At 35.5% G+C, this 20,215-nt stretch overlaps 1 protein-coding gene and 1 long non-coding RNA gene across 3 annotated transcripts; one reads left to right on the top strand and one right to left on the bottom strand.

The window, feature by feature from the left end:
* The first annotated feature begins 733 nt into the window (after positions 1 to 733).
* LOC122139643 lies at positions 734 to 2,241 on the top strand. The gene is made up of 3 exons (XR_006156753.1): positions 734 to 1,009; positions 1,161 to 1,438; positions 1,812 to 2,241. It is a non-coding gene; the product is annotated as an uncharacterized LOC122139643 (long non-coding RNA).
* A 602-nt stretch (positions 2,242 to 2,843) lies between these two features.
* Positions 2,844 to 15,778, bottom strand: LOC109056237 (thrombospondin type-1 domain-containing protein 4-like). Of its 2 annotated transcripts, none has more exons than XM_042710971.1 (12): positions 15,145 to 15,778; positions 12,402 to 12,585; positions 11,251 to 11,426; positions 10,766 to 10,877; positions 9,634 to 9,798; positions 9,028 to 9,157; positions 7,817 to 8,030; positions 6,677 to 6,850; positions 6,424 to 6,600; positions 4,756 to 4,935; positions 4,522 to 4,666; positions 2,844 to 3,347 (listed from the first exon to the last, which is right to left on the bottom strand). In XM_042710971.1, the coding sequence occupies exons 1-12, from the start codon at positions 15,292 to 15,294 to the stop codon at positions 3,208 to 3,210; spliced, it is 1,947 nt and encodes a 648-aa protein (XP_042566905.1). In that variant the 5' UTR covers positions 15,295 to 15,778; the 3' UTR covers positions 2,844 to 3,207. The 2 variants fall into 2 exon arrangements, with proteins under 2 accessions (XP_042566905.1, XP_042566847.1); XM_042710913.1 differs by having other exon boundaries at positions 9,634 to 9,801; positions 15,145 to 15,774.
* Between the last annotated feature and the right edge of the window lie 4,437 nt (positions 15,779 to 20,215).

The following is a 20,215-nucleotide window of genomic DNA, read 5'->3' on the forward strand; positions in this document are numbered from 1 at the left end:
GCTAGTTAGTAAAACTAGTTCTTAAGATATAGTGGCTATGTTTATGCAACTGGCACAGAAACACACTCTCTCACTCTCTCCCTCTCTTTCTCTCTCTTAGTCTGTCTGTTTTAGGATTAGAAGTTAGAGTTAATATCCATGTATTAGAGAGATCTGTTAGGATCTGCTGTATCAGAGGCATTCACTGTATATTTGCTGATGGACCTTCATCTGTTTACAGGTGACTTCATTTCTCCTGAGCTCTTTACTGTCCTCTGCTGATCACATCACAGAGCGTGAGAGAGATTTAATCATGGCAAGGATGACGGGAGGAAAATGGCAGGACAGGCTGAAGTCTGTGGAGCAGAGAGCCTCATCTCTCTTCTGTGTGGCAGAAAACAACAAGTTTGACCCAAAGCCCTCCAAGCACACCACAAAAGAAGAACTCATATTTCTAGCTTCTTTAATTACCAATATCAGGTAATTAAATATTGGCTAACACACATATCTGAATATCTAACCAGGCATTAAAGGAGAACATTTAGAGCTGTTAAACTGGCAAATGAAGGTTTCAAAAAGTATTGAATAAAAGGGTGCCGTTAATTGTGTCCAATGTGTATTAGAGAAAAACATTTATTTCATAATGATATTTCCCCCCATTTTAAATTCTTATTATCCAATGAAAGGTTAGATTTTTTTTTTTTTTTTTTTTTATTTAATAAAACTATTTTTTTTAATAATTTAGATTAATTTTCACAGCCTTCTTTGATCATATTTTCCAAGGGTGCCCATATTTTTGACCATGACTGTATATGAAATTGAACATTAACCAGTCCGATTGGGCTGTTGGACCAAAAAAGTTAATTTCCCACCCTGCTTGAATGTCATGCTTTACTGTTTGCATCATTGACAGTTAACTACAAGTAGAGACTTCTCACTCTGCTCTCTCCATATAAACCTGTTGGGTGGACAGAAGCAGTGGTGGATGAATTTGTGCTTGCACTCGTGTGCAAGGATGGCATTCAAGGAAGTAAGTGACAGGAACAAAAAGAGATGGTGTCATGCTTTCAGTTAGTTTTTCTATCAAATGAAAGAAACTTCTGCGCCCTTGTGTTGCTGAAAGCACCTTTTTCACAAAAGGAATCATTTCAGTCGAATGCTTTGTTAACTGAATGTCGCAGGCATCCGGCGATGGAACTACTTTGCATCTGAACAGCTGCTGATTTATGAGAAATTCCGCTGGTGCCACGATGTAAAGCGCTTTCACAAGAGCAACAACTTGCATCATGTGAGTCTCTATCGCTGTGATTTGCATTGCTTTACATGGTCTGTTTGATGGTCTGTAACAAATTACAAATGCTCTTAATTCTTCTTTTCATAGAATTGTGGTGGACCTCAAAGAAGAAGTGTGGTATCAGAGATGCCATGACCCTGAGTGCAGGAGACTACAGATCCTCCAGTACACTCCACAGAGCAATAAAAAATAGCACCACTTTAAACCTTACTTTATAGCTACTATATAGCTGTAATACTGTAGCGTGTACTGCCACTAGAGGTGACAGTTTGTTTGCTATCGTTGACATCGCTTCCAGATTAAAAGTTGCTTTGGCTAAGTGCTAAAACTAGACATATTAAAATAAAAATAACAAAAGCACATACAATTTAAACTAAAATTCAAATGAAAATATAAAAAAGCTCATTCAAAATATTAATTAATGCTATAATAGTATATAATTAATGCTAAAATAGAATGGCTAGATATGGAATGTTTGTGGGGAATAATGTAACATTAAAGAAGGTATGATTGTAATGACATTTCTATGTTTTTCCAGGCTTCCCACTGCCTCAAGAGGTCAGTCAGGATTCATATGTGTGTGCTGACATGTGCGCCTTTCTTTACTTGAGGATGAAGAGGACCAGGCATATATAACGGATGAATGGGGAACAGATGACCCTGCTAATCTGTTAGCTCTGCAGGAAGTAGAAAGAGGTACCTGATGAAGGTCTGGTCCAGGCAGTGACTGAGTGTGAATGAAAGTCTCCGGAGGGAGGGATGTCATGTGAATGTCATTATAAACCGACTACACTGCAACACCTGAAGTACCTTCTTTATTTCTATGTATTAATTAAACTGTAAAATATGTGCTTAAATTCTGTTTCCCAACAAACTGTATTTTCTAAATGTCTTTATTTGCATGAAGTCTTTTAGATTACTTGGCTTGGGATAATTTATTCATTTTATTTTTGTAAATGGACTATTAGCCCCAGTAAATAGAAGTTGTAAATAATATAACAATCTCTGAGAATAAATTAGTCTATTTTGAATGGTCTAATATTATCTAATTTTAGATGATAAATATATAAAGAATAACATTACAAATCTAATTTAATGTTAAATCATCCAGTATACTTTTAAAGCTGAGAAACCTTGCATATGTTGAAGTACAATGCAATACATCGAGTAAGCGAGAACAAATGTCACAATTATTAGGACAAGTTAAATGGATGGAAGCTAATACTCAAAGTATCTTTTTTGAGGATAAATAATTATTGTGAGTAAAACAATTATAAAAACTTATTTTATTAATTTATTCAAATGTATATATTTTCAAATGTATAGTATAATAAACTGGTTATTATACAGAATTGAAACGTGTCCTCTTGCCTCCACTAGAGGGCAGCAGTGGTGTATTTCTGTAAAGGGATGCAGCACAGGGCTGGATATATTGTATGTTCCTGAATAAATTTAAATATGAGAAACCCTGAGGAGGTGCCTTTCCCCAGCTGAGTCTTGGTGCTTCCAAAGGAAGCATAAGGGTGTTTTTAATTTCTCTGTAACAATGTGCATCATGAAAAGCTACACATAAAAGCATGCTTTTTATTTCTGAAATGCTTCCCCCCCCTACATTTTAGACGTAAATTATTAGTCATATAAATAACCATTTAAATGCAAAGAGTCATTGCTCATTTTTAGACATGATAAATGAAGTAAAAGAGGCTTGGTTGTTTTTATTTGCAATAAATATTCATTTGCTCATGGAGCATTCTCATATTGTGTTTTAAAAAAGAAGGGCGGTGAACATATACTTAAAGTCTTTGAACAATGATGTCATCTCAGGGTCAGATCCAGCTGAAAACAGGTGAGGGATGATGTCATGGTGAGACATGGACATCATCATTCAGGAAAGGAGAGCGGTGGTGTCACATCTCATCAACAAGGCAGCCAGATCACCTGATTCTACGCAGTGTGTCTCTCTGAATGACCCGAGAGCATGATGCACAACATGTGGTGCGATAGTATGAGTACACACACAAACGGGCCTGGACCACCACCACACAGTTATAGTACATATCCCTGCAGGACTCATCTACAGAGAGAGACACAAAGAGAGAGAGACAGAGAGATTAAAGGTATGGTTCACCCAAACATGAAAATTATGTCATCTCTCATACACATATTGTTCCTAACCGCAAGTTTTTTTTAACATTATGTACCACCTAATTTACACTTGATTTGTGCTTTTTTGTCATTTTGTGGCGCTTGATAGATTTAGCTTTCATTCACCTTAATTCATTGTATGGAAAAGAGCAAGTGAAGCATTCAGCTTAAGATAAACTTTATTGTTCCCTGGGATGAAAAAATATGGGTTTGAAAATAAATGGGTAAAAATACAGATTTTTTGATTAAGTACAATGTTCATTTAAAAGTCACAATATAATAGCAGTAGAAAGTGATCTTTTCTTCTGTATTGTGTGTTGTTTTGGCTTACTATGCACAATGCAATGACTTTTATGAGCCAGTATACATTTTAGTAAATCAAAAACATTCAGCATTAGTGCAGCACAATTCCAGCTCTGTCAATAGATAGTCCAAAAACAGTTATTTTTGTATTAATTATACTATTGGTGCACATTTATTATTATTTTTAATTAACTTTAATTTTATATTTTCAGTTTTCTTTTTAAATTTAATTTTTAGTCATTTTGTTTTTTTTTTTCATTTTTATTAGTTTTTGTTTTATTTCTATATAGATTTTTAATTCTGTTTCAGCTTTAATAATTTGAGCACTTCAAACATATTTAAACATATTTCAGCTACTTGGTAAATTTTCATTCAAGTTTAAGTTTTTCATGTAATATTTATTTTTTATTTTAATTCAGCTTTATTTTAATTACTGAAAATTATTTTTAATAGTTTTAGTTAACAAATAAAAAAACAAGCTTCTGGTTTAAATTATTTGTGAAAGACTGGCCATAATAATTCACAGCAATAGTAGACAGAGAATTCTTTCTAAAATAACAGTACGTAATTGTATATATATGAGTTATTAATTGTTTTTTTGTGAAATATTCAAATATGTTTTTTGTGATTATGATTTAATTTGGTTGTTATTTAGATTCAATTTGGGAAATCTGTATTGATATCCAGCCCTAGTTTGAAATGACATAAAGGTGAGTAAATGACAGACTGATCATTTCTGGTGTGCAAAATGTTTAACAATACTAGATAAAGAGAATGTATAAAACATAAGAAAATCATACCAATCTGTTCCGTGCAGGTGTGTGTGTTACACGTCTCCTGTTTGACCGGTTCAAGAGCAGGATCACAGTCATGGCTGGTGGTCAGATCATCTTGCAGACAACGTACCTCCCTCACTCGAAAGCCTCCGTCACAAGAACGAGAACACTGAGGTAGTTAGAAACATCCCTGTTACATCAGTGGAGCTGAAATAATGTGGTTAAAGACAAGCTGCACTGTGTGTGAGAAAACCTTACCGAGCTCCACTCTGTCATGTACCACTGTGCTCCACAGCTCTTCAGAAAGCAGGTCTGTGCACTGAGAGGACGGGGCAGATGAGAGCAGCGGTCATCTGAGGTGACCTCTAATTGCCCATTGTTCTGGACAACACAGACCACACCTCGACTCTGGGTACCATTGCCACATTCAGACGAGCACTGTAACACACACACGCACACACACACACACACACACACACACACACACACACACACACACACACACACACACACACACTCACGCACACACACACACACACACACACACACACACACACAAATATTAAACCTCAAGTTGTATTCTGGTCATTTTGACATTTAATTATCTTTTTCCCGAAAATGCTATTGCATTGGGCTAAAACGTGCAGACTTTGCTTACACAGGATATATAACAGAAATTAAATTTTTGTGATTTTTGGGGGGGGATTTTTTTCCCCACCTTGTTATACTTGTGTTGTCACAGTGGTGGACAATAATGAAGTATTTTTACTCTTTTACTGTTACTCAAAACTAGCCCAATCACGGGTTCCCCGTTAAAAATTGCATTCTGGGGGTAAAATACACTTTTTTGGCAGGGTTCCCTTGGTAAAATTCACAATCCAGGGGCTTAATTATCGGGGTCGCTTTAATCCGCAGCCATGAAAAACGTCCTGCGGCAACAGTAATAAAGTAGTCCAATTCAGTGGAAAACCGCAGACTTGGCAACACTGCTGTTACTGTACTTTAGAACATTTTTTGAGTATGTAGTTTATGTGAGTATTATTATTTTGAGAAACTTTTAACTTATATCGTACTTTTTACTCCACTATATTTCTTAAAAACATGTCATCCTTATTATTTTGAACTGGAGAAATGAGGTGATTCTTTTCAGTGAATCTTTTAAATGGGTTCGCAAATCGCTCTGAATGATTCATTCGTGAATTGGACTGTGCAGCTGTTCTAAAGTCGACAACTCACTGATTCAAATGATCCAGTCTCCGGTTAACAATTCAGTGAATTCACAAGTCTGACTCAAAATTACCCAAGAACGTCAAGATTCTCAGGGCTTGAGTGTGCGTGTGACTGCCGGATTTTATTTTATTGTAAATAAAAATCATATTTAGGTCACGACTGTCATTTGTTGCATGGTGTAAAATGTTGTTAGCTTGTTTTTATTTAGGTTTGCGATCGTTAGGTTTTTATTATTGTTACTGAATTGTGTTAGCTTATGGAAATTAAGTAGAGATTTGTATTGTTTTTTTTATTTTTTCTCCATTTCTGTCACTGATGGAGTTTTGGTTCCTTGCCACTGTCTCCTTTGGCTTGCTTAGTTGGGGACACTTGACTGATTGCACAGACACTATCAGAAGAGAACTGAACTGGATGATGACATCACTGAATCATCAATGAACTGACTTTAGCTGGTTTTCCTGTTTGACACTGTAAAGCTGATTTGACACAATCAGTATTGTATAAAGCGCTATACAAATAAAGGTAAAAAAAAAAATTCAAAAATAGATGACAATATAGTGACAGATTTACAAGCAATTTTTAAAAGGCTGGTAATTTTTGACTGGTAACACCAAATTAGGTATTTTCAACACAGCCCAAGGGTTAAAAAATACAGTATTTGACTGCGTGTGTGTGTGTTTGTGTGCATTCATGCACCTGTCCCCATGGTCCTGAGTACCATTCCAGCTGCTGTGTGCAGGGACCCAGGTCACACGGCACTAGCTCGTCAGGTTTATCCTCATCGTCGCAGTTGTCCAGTGGCAGTGAGTTGGTCTGACTCATCATGCACACCACTGACCGGCTGCGTCTTCCTTCCGCACAGTCTGCAGAACACTGCGGGGAGACAAAAAAATGGCTATCTTAGAAGTGCTACTGTGAAATAGCAAAGATAAGCGCACAGATTTCTCACCCTATCGCTCCAGAGAGAGTAGAACCAGCTGCTGGCACACACGCCTTTGTCACAGTTCTGCAGGTCCTGTGGGCGAAGGGCCATGTTGCATTCCTCATCAGAGACGATGTCACCCAGGTTATCCACACACACAACCTCTCTTCTGCGCTGACCTACTCCACATGGCACTGAGCACTGAGAGAGAGAGAGAGAGAGGTTTAACTGGAACCAGTGTTTTCTCTGAGCACTTTATACTGATGGCTGTTTATCTCCAAAGACCACGATCTGATCCACATATATAATACCGTTCAAAAGTTTAGGGTTGGTAAGATTTTCTGATGTTTTGGAAAGACTCTCCTGTCACCAAAGCTGCATTCATTTGAGCAGTAAAAACACTAATAATGCGAAATAGTGCAATCTAAATAACTGGTTTTTATTTAACATATTCATAAAATGTATATTATATTCATTCATTTGAGCAGTAAAAACACTAATAATGCGAAATAGTACAATGTAAAACTCCAGTCTTCAGTGTCACATGATTCTTCAGAAATCATTCTAATATAGCTGATTTACTGCTCAAGAAACATTTCTGATTGTTATCAATGTTTAAAACAGTGCTGCCTAATATTTTTGTGGAAATTATTTTTGTGTCATTTTTTTTTCAAGATTTTTTCAAGAAGTTCAAAGGAACAGCATTTATTTTAATTATAATTTCTGAATCAATCTAAACATTTTGACTGTCACTTCTGACATTTAATTTTATGCATTTTTGCAGGTAAGATTAGCCACCATCTGTTTTTAGGAATTTTTGTGAACAGTTTTTGTCATATGGCCATACAGTGAACCTAAGAAATATTTTACTTATGCCATATTTAAATTTACCTAATGCAATGAAATAAATCAAGTTTGTAATGTTTTAAAGTGTACAAATGCTTTTTTTTAATGAAATAAATCAAGTTTGTAATGTTTTAAAGTGTACAAATGCTTTTTTTTATTTTATTTTACATATTAAATAAATAAACATATTTTATATCAGTTAGTTGCCAAGGCAAGTTTTATATGTTACAGATGCTTTCTGTTTATTCCAGGTGGTAGAAGATGTCATGAAACATAATTATGAATATGAATCTCATCTTACACTGAGACACATTCACACACCTCTGTCCAGTCTGAGCGGATCTGCCACTCACTGCAGATCTTGAGCTGGCACACAGTGGTCATCTCGGGCATTTCTGTGCTATCGCAGAGGCTGGTCGCCACGACGACTGTGCTATTGCCATGGTGTCCTTGCGTCTGCTGGCAAATCACCTGACGATTCTGAAACCCTGGACCACAGGTCTTACTGCATTCAGACCACTCTCCCACATCCCAGCTACACACACACACACACACACACACACACACACACACGCACACACACTGACTGAAGTACAACTGCTTGGTTATTTGCCCCACATGTGCTTCTTATTTGCCCCATTTGGAAATACCCGTTTATGCCTCTTCAGCCCATATGGACAGTTTTTGGATGTTTTAAGAGAGCAGGCTTGTATGTCTGCTTGTCATGTGTTGTGTTCAAATTAAAAAAAGATTTGTTTATTCAACTGTTATTCAAGTTTAAATTACTCTTAAAAGTATCCTTTTATAAACTAAATGGTGGTTCAATTTACTTCCAAGAAATATACAAGTATACTACTAGTACATTAATATTAGTGTGCTTACTACATTGTGATGATTATAGTAAAAAATATATATCTAAATTTTTTATGTTTTTGAACTGCTTATAAAATTTCCATATATATTAGAATAACACAGTTTTAACATAAACTAATAAATGAAAGAAACAGGCAAAGATTCCTGAACTTTAACAAAAAAAAAGTTTATTATTATTTGCATCTGTTTGATTTTATTTAGATTACCACATTTTCAAAATGACATTATTAAAATTGCTTAAAATCAGCACAAATCTGTTCATTGTGAAAACAATTAAATTTATTCAGTTAAAAAGGTATGAACATGGGGATAAAATATGGTTAGCTGTGGAACAAGAAATATTCAGTTAGTTAAAATGTATGAGATTGAAAGAAACTGGGTTTGTTGATGATAAATACCTAAATCTGGTTATTGTTTTTTTTTTAAACACATTTAATTTATTAGCATTATTACAGAAATTTTACCTGTTTCTTACATGTTTCATTAATGCATGACTGACAAAGATGCATTACATTAAGTTTATAAAACTACATTTTATTTGAGTGTACATACTGTAAAATATACTTTAACTGTTCTGAAGTTAAAGTGAAAAAGTGAGCTAGAAGTAAATGCTTTTAGAGTTCAGTGTCTGCTGTAAAAGACTGTGTATGTTCACTCACAAGGTCGGGCAAGGCTGCGATTGACACTCTTCTACCTGAGGGCCAGGATGGCTGGTGTAGCTACACAGATCCCCTGGTACAGAAGTTTGAGTAGCTCTTTCCACACAGCCGAACAGAACCTGACGACTGCCTGATACACACACACACACACACACACACACACACACACACACACACACACACACATACACCAGACAAACAGATTAAACAGAGACGGACAGGAAGACATAACATTGTCATTGTGATGTCTTACAAGTACAGTGTCTGCTGCTAAGAGAATACCAATCTGTTTTGATTTTATTTGCAGACACAAAAGTATGGTTACTCTGGTTTTGATTTAGATTTTAAACAGTGAGGACATTATGAAACCTCTGCAATGGCCTGGAATGCATGCATACAGAACACCATTCATCAGACACAGCAATGTGTTTACATGTCTCAGGGCCAGAAACACTGAAAATCTAACAATTATTTTCTATTTCTGTCTTGGACATTTTCTAGGGATCTTTTAACAGCCCATTTAGTTCGAATTAAACAGGAAGAAAGAACCACAAACACACAGTGCAAGGTTTTCAGAAATAATGTAATGACTAGTAACTGAAGTACCTGTTCCACAGGTAGCACTGCAGGGGGTTGTTGTCATGGCAAGCCAGCTGTACAGAGGAACTGGTTCAGGGGTTATAGGGTCCGATGGAACTTGGTTAGGATGAGAGCTGCTCAGTGAGTTTTCACTGTCACTATTCTCAGGATCAGGAAATATTCCATGACTCTCTGCTGGAGGACAGAATGAAATTGATGGATGGTTGCATAAGATTTTAGCATACATGCAAGAAAAAAAAAGGTAAAACATTTCAGCACATACAGTACATTTCCCTATTACCTAGAAGATATCATTTAAAACAACAAGAAAACCCAGAAACATTCTGTCAATCATTCCTTAACAAGTCATTGGAAGATGGTCATATTATTCTACATTCCTGGTTACTTTTTGGAATTTTGTTGATACTTTTTGGAATACATAATCTTTCAAAAGTTTGGAGTCTGTAAGATTTTTAAATATTTATGTTTCTTATGTTCACCAAGGCTGCATTTATTTGATCAAAAATACAGTAAAAACAGTAATATTGTGAAATATTATTGCAATTTGAAATAACTATTTTCTATTTCAGCATATTCTTAAATGTAATTTAGTTTTGCGATGACAAAGCTGAATTTTTCAGCATCATTACTCCAGTCTTCAATGTCACATGATCCTTCAGAAATCATTCTAATATACTGATTTGGTGCTTATTTTTATTTTTATTTTTGAATTATTATGTCAAAAATTGTTTAATAGTTTTGTGGGAACAGGGACACATTTTTCCAGAATTCATGGTTGAAAATAAGTTCAAATGAACAGGATTTATTTGAAAAGATTCATTCAATAGTCTTTACTATTAAATTATATACTGTATATTTTAAACTGACTTGACTCCAAACTTTTGAACAGTTGCTGGTCCCCACTGACATTTACAGTACTTTACTATAAAACTATGAAAGTACTTTGTATAGGTGTACTATAAAACAAACTATGGAAGTCAAAGGCTACAAGCAAACATTTGGTTACCAACATTATTCAAAATACCTTCTTTTGTGTTTAGCAGAAGAAACTCATATAAGTTTGGAACAACTTGAGGGTGAGGAAATAATGTCAGAATGTTCGTTTTTGGATGAGCTATCCCTTGAAAGAAAAACTTACCCAGAGGAAGTACACTAGAGAAAGAATATGCATCTGAATTATTGTCGGTGATGGGGTCTTTGGGTAGAATGTATTCATAATACACTGCTGGATTGGGTTGCTGATAAATCACCTGAAAAAATATGAATCCAAATCCACAGTCTTACACACTATTCATATGGACTTAATTAGAAGCTAATGTTTTCATAAAAATAGATATACTTCCTTACTTTCTAACATAATACATCACACTGTGTAAAAAAAAAAAAGGTGCTTGTCATTTTCTGCCAGGACATTATCTGTTAAGTTTACGGGTTTAACCTTTTAACACAACATATTTCAACGTGTAATTCAGAAAAGGTGAAAAATCAATACAGAAAACCCCTTCATATATTAACACAGTAAGCTGGACTTTTCCTGAAGTGTAGAATAAGTGCAGCCACATTCTATTTGAATCTTAAGTCATGGCAGTTTTGTGATGTCATACGGTAGGAGTGGTCTCTCACAAAGAGATGCAGCTCCTGATTGGTCGGGCCAGGAGCAGTGATGGATTCTCCCGCTCTGCTGCGTATCTCATTGGGCCGCTTGTATGTGAGCTGAGTACCCGCGGCGTAGAACTGTCCTGGCCTGTCGATCACCCAGTCACCGTTTATCACTGACTCACCAGTCGCTGTCTTGAGAGCTGAAGAAACAGAGGGGGGGGGGGGGGGGGGAGATGATGGATGGAAGGAGGACACCTGGTGGTTCCATACCACATATTAATACTGAAAAAACCAGGCCACACCAGCTGGTGTCTGGAATGTGGTAGCTGTTGTTCTGCTAATACAAAGTGCTCTGCCAGCTTGGACCAGCTAGAAACCCTGTACAGTAAAACCAGCTCCTTAGTAAAATTAGCATGCATATGCACACCATACGAGGTGCCAGTCTGAATACATCAAAATTGCATAAAGATGCATAAGACCACACACTCATTTGAAGTTGATTCTTTATTTTCCAACGTTTGACAAAGGCGTTGCACCGAAATGTTGGTAAATAAAGAATCACGTGCAATGAGTGTGCGGTCTTATGCTTCTTTATGCAACAGTAAAACCAGCTTCCATCTTAAGATATGGCACTCTGAAGAATAATAATTTATTTAATTTTTTTTAATAAATGGAACGTGGAAGGAGATGCTTAAACCTTCAGGATGAAACAAATATTTTAAGAGCTGTTTTTTCTATTAAATTTTCTATTCAGTTTGAAAAAAAGGGTCTGAATTTTGTGATTTCATTTTTATTCAGATTTTTTTTATTGTGTAATAACAAGTAACAATATTGCAGATTTTAAGCTGAAATTAAGATAAACTGGAACCAAATGTTGATTTGAAGTTATTGGTAAACTTAGAAATGTGGGTGCATGGTAAATTTTTTGTTTTTTAAAGAAATTAATACTTTTATTTGGCAAGGATGCATTTAACTGATTAAGAGTGACAGCAAAGACATTTATAATGTTTCAAAAGATCTATTTTACATAAATGCAGTTTGTTTTAAAATACTGTATGTCAAGGTTTCCAAAATTTTTTTTAAACAACACAACTGTTTTCAGGAGTGTGCGTGCCATCATAATGATCCTAAAGTAAATTAAAAAAGAAGAGCTAGGAGGAATTCAGTTCAATTACCTAAGTAGTTCCTGGTCTTCTGTGTTTCCTGTACTTTGATTCGTTGAGCTCCAGCAGGAATGTCCAGGATCTTGTGGTAGCCAACAGAGAGCACGGAAAGAAAGAGTGTCCCGCTGAACAACTCACACGAGCTCCCGTCCCCTGCACACACACCGCAAACATCCACCTGGAAACCCTCACAGCCCTGCACAATAACACCACACACACACACACACACACACACACACACACACACACACACACACACACACACACACACACACACACACACACACACACACACACACACACACACACATCCAGAGCAGATTCAGTCCTGAGTAATGACTCTTTCACCACACAGATGAAGACTGGGATTCAACCACTGTGAATCGGAGACTATATGGGCAGGCGTGTTTGCTTGAGATCTTTTTAATAAAAAGATTAAAATCAATATTGAACTGCTTAGACGATTCGATTTCAGAAAATTAATCAACATTGGCTGGCTTATCTGGCAAGAGTTAATCAAAAAAAGCAAACACATGTAATAGCTCTTCAAGAGGGCACTGCTGTCTTCCACTCAAAACACACTCACATCCGGCTCAAACCGAGATGTATATATGACTGTATATTTAAAAATGCTTTCAATCATTTATATTAAAATGAGACTAAAAGCACATGAGTGCATATGCTCTGATTCATATTTCATTAAAACATTATATGACTCAGCACTCAGTAAACAAACATGTAAACACTGAAGCCAATATTCACCCACACCTGCAGACGAATACAGAAAAGACACAGGAACTGATCGATGAGGAGAGAGATTGTTTGTGTTTGAGATTTACAGATTTGGGAACACTGCTACTATAATCGAAATGAAGTCGTTTCCTAAAACATTTTTCATTCAAAGCATCATCAGTCTCTCTTAGCATAACACTGTAATGAGAAACACACACACAGACATACTTCATGGTCAGACAGGGGCCAGATTGTTTCATGATTCAAACTTACTCACACCACAAGCTATCGAATGCAAATTTGAAACCGTAAACAACTCTTTCTATTGCTAGATTGATTAGGACTGTGAAAACACACACACACACACACACACACACACACACACACACACACACACACACACACACACACACACACACACACACCACCACACACACACACACACACACACACACACACACACACACACACACACACACACACACACACACACACCTTGTCTCCCAGTTTGTCAGACTTACAATAAGAAACAGGTTTGTTTTTAAGAATGCCATACCAGACAGACTGGAAAAATTCAGCTTCTTAACACCAAAACACACACGTACAAATACACGTTTGTTTTTCTATCAAGGTTGGGACTTTCCAGTGACTCCTTTTGTATTTATTTTGAGTTCATGATGTTTTCTATCCCCTAACCCTAGTTTAAACCTTTCAGCATTTTTTACAATGTTATTAAAATGTTATTTAGTATGTTTATTAAGCCATTTTCCTCGTGGGGACCTTTGGCTGATCCCCACAGCGGAGGTGATTTCGGGTTTTGCTATTCCTGTGGGTACATCTGGTCCCCACAATGAAGACAAAACCTGACCTCAGAGCCCTGCACACATCCATCCACAGCGGTTAGTTTTGCAATGTTTTATCCCCCAGCTGATCTTTACAAGAGCCATCAATCTTTCCTGTAGTGTTTACAGTCTATCAGCAATCAACTCACATGACATTCTCACAATGATGACTCCATATGTTAAAAATTGTGACATTTTATACTTTATTTATTATTTCTTATCATTTATTAAATCTTTATATTTTTTTGTTAATCCAAAATGCATTATATTATGCACTGCATAATATATATATATATATATATATATATATATATATATATATATATATATATATATATATATATATATATATATATATATATATATATATATATATATTATATATATGTATATATATATATATATATACTGTATATATTATGCAGTGCATAAGGAGTAACCTGAAGTAACTTTATATGAACATATTATAGTTATAGATATTGAATAAAAAAAGAAAATCACTAACATTTTTACAGGTATACTACATATTTATGTAGATTTCTACATATTAAAAATATTTGTAATTTTTTATACTGATTATTTAGAAATGTACACAGGTTAATACACTAACTGTAAGGGACGGTATTTTTTTCACAACTGATTTTTTTGGTGCAAACTCTTACTGTGGTTGTCCATTATGTATTTCTTGTTTTATAATGACTACTCTGTACTTTGTAAAGTGTTTGTTACTGTAACAGCAACAATTTTCAACCTTTGAAAAATCTTTTTAAAAATCATCATTGTCTGGAATGTACTGTCTGGAAATAAACTTTTTGAAAATGGCAATAAAGTGTTGTACTGTACTTGGACATTTTTATATTTGATCAAGTCATGTCATGTATGTAGATTTTTAAATTTATGTGTGTGTGTGTGTGTGTGTGTGTGTGTGTATTTATATATATTATAATATGTAAAAACAATAGATACTGATTTTTTTTTTACTTTTTTTATTTCTTTTTAGAATTTTTTAAAAATTTTTACAAGTATGCATATTTTTGTATACATATATATGTATTCTAATTAGGTTGTACTCAGACATACTACTGAAATATTGTTCTGGGTAAGCATGGTTTGCTTACAGTCATTTGCATGCATTCCAGTTCTGCCGCCTAGGATCATTTGTCATTCTCTGCGGTTCTTACCTCTCCAGGGCCGCTGCTGGAGTCGTTGTCCCAGGGAACAGGCACTGTGGGTGGGCACAGGACGGAGAGCAGGATGCTCATCTGGAGGAAATGCTGGATGAGTCTCCACTGGTGTCCTCTCCGGGTCGGCAGTTGCATCCCACAAGCCATGAGCAGATGAAGACTGTTAATATGTGTGTGAATGTGTGTGTGTGTCCTGTCCTAGTAAGAAGTACTGCAGTGGTGCCGTCTCTGAATGGAGATGTGTGTTTGTGTGAGAGAATGTTTTAGTGAAAGGGGGTTTCTCTCTTTGGTATTTAAGTGTGTGTGTGTGTGTGTGTGTCTCTCTCTCTCACCCTCAGACAGCGAGTCATATACACACTGGCACACATCTCCCTCCTCTCCTCTCCTCTCTCCCCTTTTTTCCCTTTCTCTTTTCTCTTTCCACTCACCCCATTTTTTGTTCTTTCATAAGCAGCAAGAATTCCTTCCAAGAAATCTCTCTGTGAGAGAAGCTGTAAAATGCTTAGAATTACAATCACTTTCTAATGGACAGGCACAGTCTCTCTGTATTTCTTTCTAACACTCAGAGGGGCTTATTCTGACCCAACCAGAACTAAATCAGAGAATTAGAGCAAAAACCTCTTTCTCTCTCTCTCTAAATCCCACTAAAACAGAAAAACAAATGTAAAACAGTCCCAGTCTGAAATGTAGTCCCCAGCCTTCTCTTTGCATACTTGAGTGTGTCTTGTGGTGTGTAATTTTGTTGTAATGAGGGTGTATATCACACTTGTGTCCAGATGGTGTGTGTGTTTTTCTATGACCTGCACACCTTCTGGAGGTCAAATGATCTTCACCTCGTCAAACGGTAGAGGAAAGGAGAATATCAAGACATCAGACCTAAAGGAAAAACAGAACTTCTGAACTGAAACATTTGGTCAGTTTTGTTCACAGAAAATATTTTCACGGACATAAACTACTGGAGCTCAGACAGACGCGCAAAGGAATGTTCCTTGTGGCAGTGGTTTTGTGTTTCTTTATTCCAGGTCAATAATGCAAAGCGACTAACAGTTTTTCTTTATTGCAAACACATTAAAACTGATTCTATTAGCATACAAGCCCGGAGCGTTACTTTAGCTCTCCAAACAAAGACACATTCTTGGATCATTTAAACTCTATTCACCTGTTTTCACACATGCTCCAATTTATTCAATGTTTCTGGAGAAGTATTCACAAAAATGTCCTCATGAAGCACAGATTTAACCATTTTCTTATTTAGGAGAACCAAGCACTCAATATAATTCAGTCAGGATGTGTCAGTTAACACACATGCAAAATTATTCAAATTAAAATCAAATAGCAGGATGTATATAAATAGGGACACACACACACACACACACACACACAAACATATATATATATATTTGTCATATACATATAAAAATCTTGAATCCTGAATCTTAAATGATCATAGTTTATATTAAATATATTAAATGCAATTAACTGAGTGCTTTTTTGAACAACTCAAGTATGACTTACATCTTCATAATTAATTGTAATGTGTTTAAAATATGGTTAAAACAACCGTATATATGTTTTTACATTGAAAGCAGACTGCTGCAAATGTACGTGTACAGCTATCCACTGTAATTACGACAGTACACAAAACTACTTACAATACAACAGCTTTCAATTGAAACTTATACGTCATGTATTTAAATATGTTTGTAATATTGTGATGATGAAATTGCAGTTTAGTACGTCTGCATTTACATCTGCAAGACATATTTTTTAGCGTTTGCTCATCTGCAATACGTCTATAGGACGTTTCCTATCAGATGTCAAATAGATGTTTAGAAGATGTCTTTAAGATGTTTATGATTTAGAATGTATGTAAAACTGACATCTATCAGATATTTGCACACAGCAGATGCTTTCCAGATGAAGAGATCTTTAACAGACATATGTGTGCTATCTGGGTAGTTAAAACTATAATTAATAGCTGACTTATAGTGCTTTACTCTGTAAGTCAACATCACAATATTTGAACTTCTTCAAAGCATGACAAAGGGTTATAAATGTGCTTTATAAATGTTTGATTTAAAATGTGCTTTAAAGTAACTCTTTCAATTTGCCATTACAAGGTGCTCCACTTAAGCTGCCTTTTATTGCATTAATATTATATGATCTGCGAGTACAGGTGCACATTAAATGCACTTCTTTTTTAACGAGGGAAATGTGGATTAATCCATGCATTTGTTGGGTTTTATGTTCCCTAGACCATTTTGGGGTCATAACAGTCATCTTAAGCCAAAAATTGAGGTTTTTACAAAAGAAAGTGAACGAGAGAATGGACCATATACTCATAAATAAATAACTGAGTCTGATTTAAGACCAAGCATAATTTGTCTAAAGTCAAATCATCTTAATTTAAAAACTCCACTTACTGGCAGTGAATTTTACTCAGTCCCCGTTTTATTAGATCTACTTAGACTGAATGACCCGCTGATGTTGTTCTCTGTTTTCTGCACTCTATGTAAATTAAGTTTTGTCTGGAAGCTACAGTATGAAGCTCCGGTTGAGGAGGAAGGAGGGTTACAGAGGGGCTTCACACTGATTTACAAGCATAAAATGGACACATTCCCAATCCGCACACTGTCGACTACACACCTGTTGCAGTGCAGTGATTTAGATGACATGTATCCGTACATGTTTATGTGTGCAGATAATGTGTTATATGGTTAATAGTCACATTTGCTTACCCTTCTGGATGGTAAACAGAGAGAAATGCATTCCGCGACTGCTTGGAGGAAATATCCAAGTCACACTAAAAATGCAGACAAGGCTCTGACAGCCTCCGCAGACAGTTCTTTAAGACACAGAAACAGAAAGCTGGAAACCCGACAGAGACTCATCCAAAAGTACAGGGATTTGGAGAGGAATGTCAGTACTAAGCATACTTAATAACAGCTCTGCATTTTACATGCCCGCTGTGGATTAGTATGGAAAGTAAATAACAGTGGATGTCTCCCAAGTGTACTAAATCAAACAAACCCAATCTAAAGGTGGAATGACTCTGTTGAGAGGATGCAGTTGCAAAATACAAATACATCACTGTCAATAGAGACCACAGTCTGTGTTATGACATTAGCAGGGGAACACCTACAAGTGAATTTCCATGACTTTTTAGAAAGATTTCAATTAATTATACTATTAGTGTCCAAACATCTTCAATAAGACCCTGAACAGACAGACAAGACTGATGGTATCTCACTGGCTTAAGGGCAAGTTTTACTCTACACAAGCACTCACAAAGAGCAAGGTCTTGCCCATTAAATACTTGAGAGAGGAGCAGAAAAAAAAATACTGTATTTCCGTGATATATCCAGGCATGGAAATCGAAATTGTAATCTGTTATTTTCAGGTTTTCCATGGCCGTGGGAACCAGTCTCGTTCCCACTGTAGAAATATTCATATTTCCCTAGTATGCAAAATGCAGTGTCAAACACTAGAAGGATGTGGAGTATGCAGTATTCATGATACAGTAGAAAAAAAATATATGGATAACCTACTACAACTTCTAAGAATCTTATAGGAATAGTTCACTCAAAAATGCAAAAAAAAAATAAAAAAATGCTGAAAATATTTAATTTCTTCATCAGAACAGATTTGGAGTAATGTAGCATTGCATCACTTGCTCAGCAGTGTATCCTCTGCAGTGAATGGGTGCCGTCAGAATGAGAGTCCAAACAGCTGATAGAAACATCACATTAATCCACACGACAGTCCAATAATTAATGACTTGTGAAGAGAAAAGGTGTGTGTTTGTAAGAAACAGATGAATTAAGATGTTTTTAACTTTTCATAGCATTGCTTGTTTTTTATCAGCTGTTTGGACTCTCGTTCTGACAGCACCCATTCACTGCAAAGGATCCAATGGTGAGCAAGTGATGTAAGAAATTGTAACAAACTCAACTACATCTTGGATGACATGAGGGTGAGTACATTTTCAGCAAATTTTCATTTTTGTTTGAACTATATCTTGAAGTGTGCAGCCACAGCAGCAAAATGCAAAGAACTGTGAGTTCAGTTTTCTTTTGCATGTGCTATAGACACTATGAAAGTTGTTCCTAATGGTTAAATAACACCCGGCTAAATTATTTTTATGGTTATTAGTACATCACAATTCAAAGACCTTGTGCTGACACAAGCTGATTAAAAGAAGAAAAAAAAAAAACTAATCCCAAAAAATTCAACTTAATGCTGAACAGATCGCACACAAATGTCTTATTTCACTTGGGTGCATTAAAAACCAAGGCCTTTATTTTATATGTATTCCTTTACTAGGCAGTGAAAACATAAAATGTTGACACGATCAGGGTGATTTAAGACTTTAATGCAAGTGCAGTAAAACTAGAGACAAAAAGAGAAGTGTTGTTGTTGTTAATGAAAACTATTAAAAATAGTTTGTGATAATCAAATAAAATATTAGATGAAAAATACTAAAATTATTAAAACTAAAATTTAAATCATTTTATTCTTAAAATCTATTAAAATATAATAAAAATGGCTAAAAATAAAAAAAATTACTAAAACTTAAAGTAAAATTAAAATGCATACTGAAATAAAAACTAATAAAAGTTCATTCAAAATATGAATGAATATGATAATAGTATATAAATAATACTGAAATAACACTGCTACAGAAATGTTTGGGGATCTCAATTACATTTTCAGTTCAAACCAAAACTTTTTTTTCTTTTGAAATCATATTCCATCTCTGTCATTGTTTCCATAAACTTGGCCATGCTCAGCATTGAGTGACATTTTCTGGCAAGCAATCAGCACATATGCAGGGTCCATAAAAAAGTACCATAAAAACATCTATTTTAATCACAAACTCTTCCCATTTTTCATTATTTTATTACTTTCATGGGTTTAAAGCTATATTCATACCTATATTTACACGCTTTTGTAGCCTTTGGCCATTTATATACATATAGCTTTTATTAAGCCCTATTTGGGCTGCACTGAGGACTAATGAAAAAGAGATGTCACATACAGAAATGGACCACAGTGGTGAAGTCAAGAT

The sequence above is a fragment of the Cyprinus carpio genome, chromosome A1, assembly GCF_018340385.1.
Source record: "Cyprinus carpio isolate SPL01 chromosome A1, ASM1834038v1, whole genome shotgun sequence".
Lineage (NCBI taxonomy): Eukaryota > Metazoa > Chordata > Actinopteri > Cypriniformes > Cyprinidae > Cyprinus > Cyprinus carpio.

Coding starts and splice junctions, on each gene's coding strand:
- LOC109056237 (XM_042710913.1), bottom strand. CDS start 15,294: ATGGCTTGTGGGATGCAACTGCCGACCCGGAGAGGACACCAGTGGAGA. Junction 9,158..9,633: donor CAGTGCTACCTGTGGAACAG/GTACTTCAGTTA, acceptor TGTGTGTATCAG/GCAGTCGTCAGGTTCTGTTC. Junction 8,031..9,027: donor TCGCAGCCTTGCCCGACCTT/GTGAGTGAACAT, acceptor GTGTGTGTGTAG/CTGGGATGTGGGAGAGTGGT.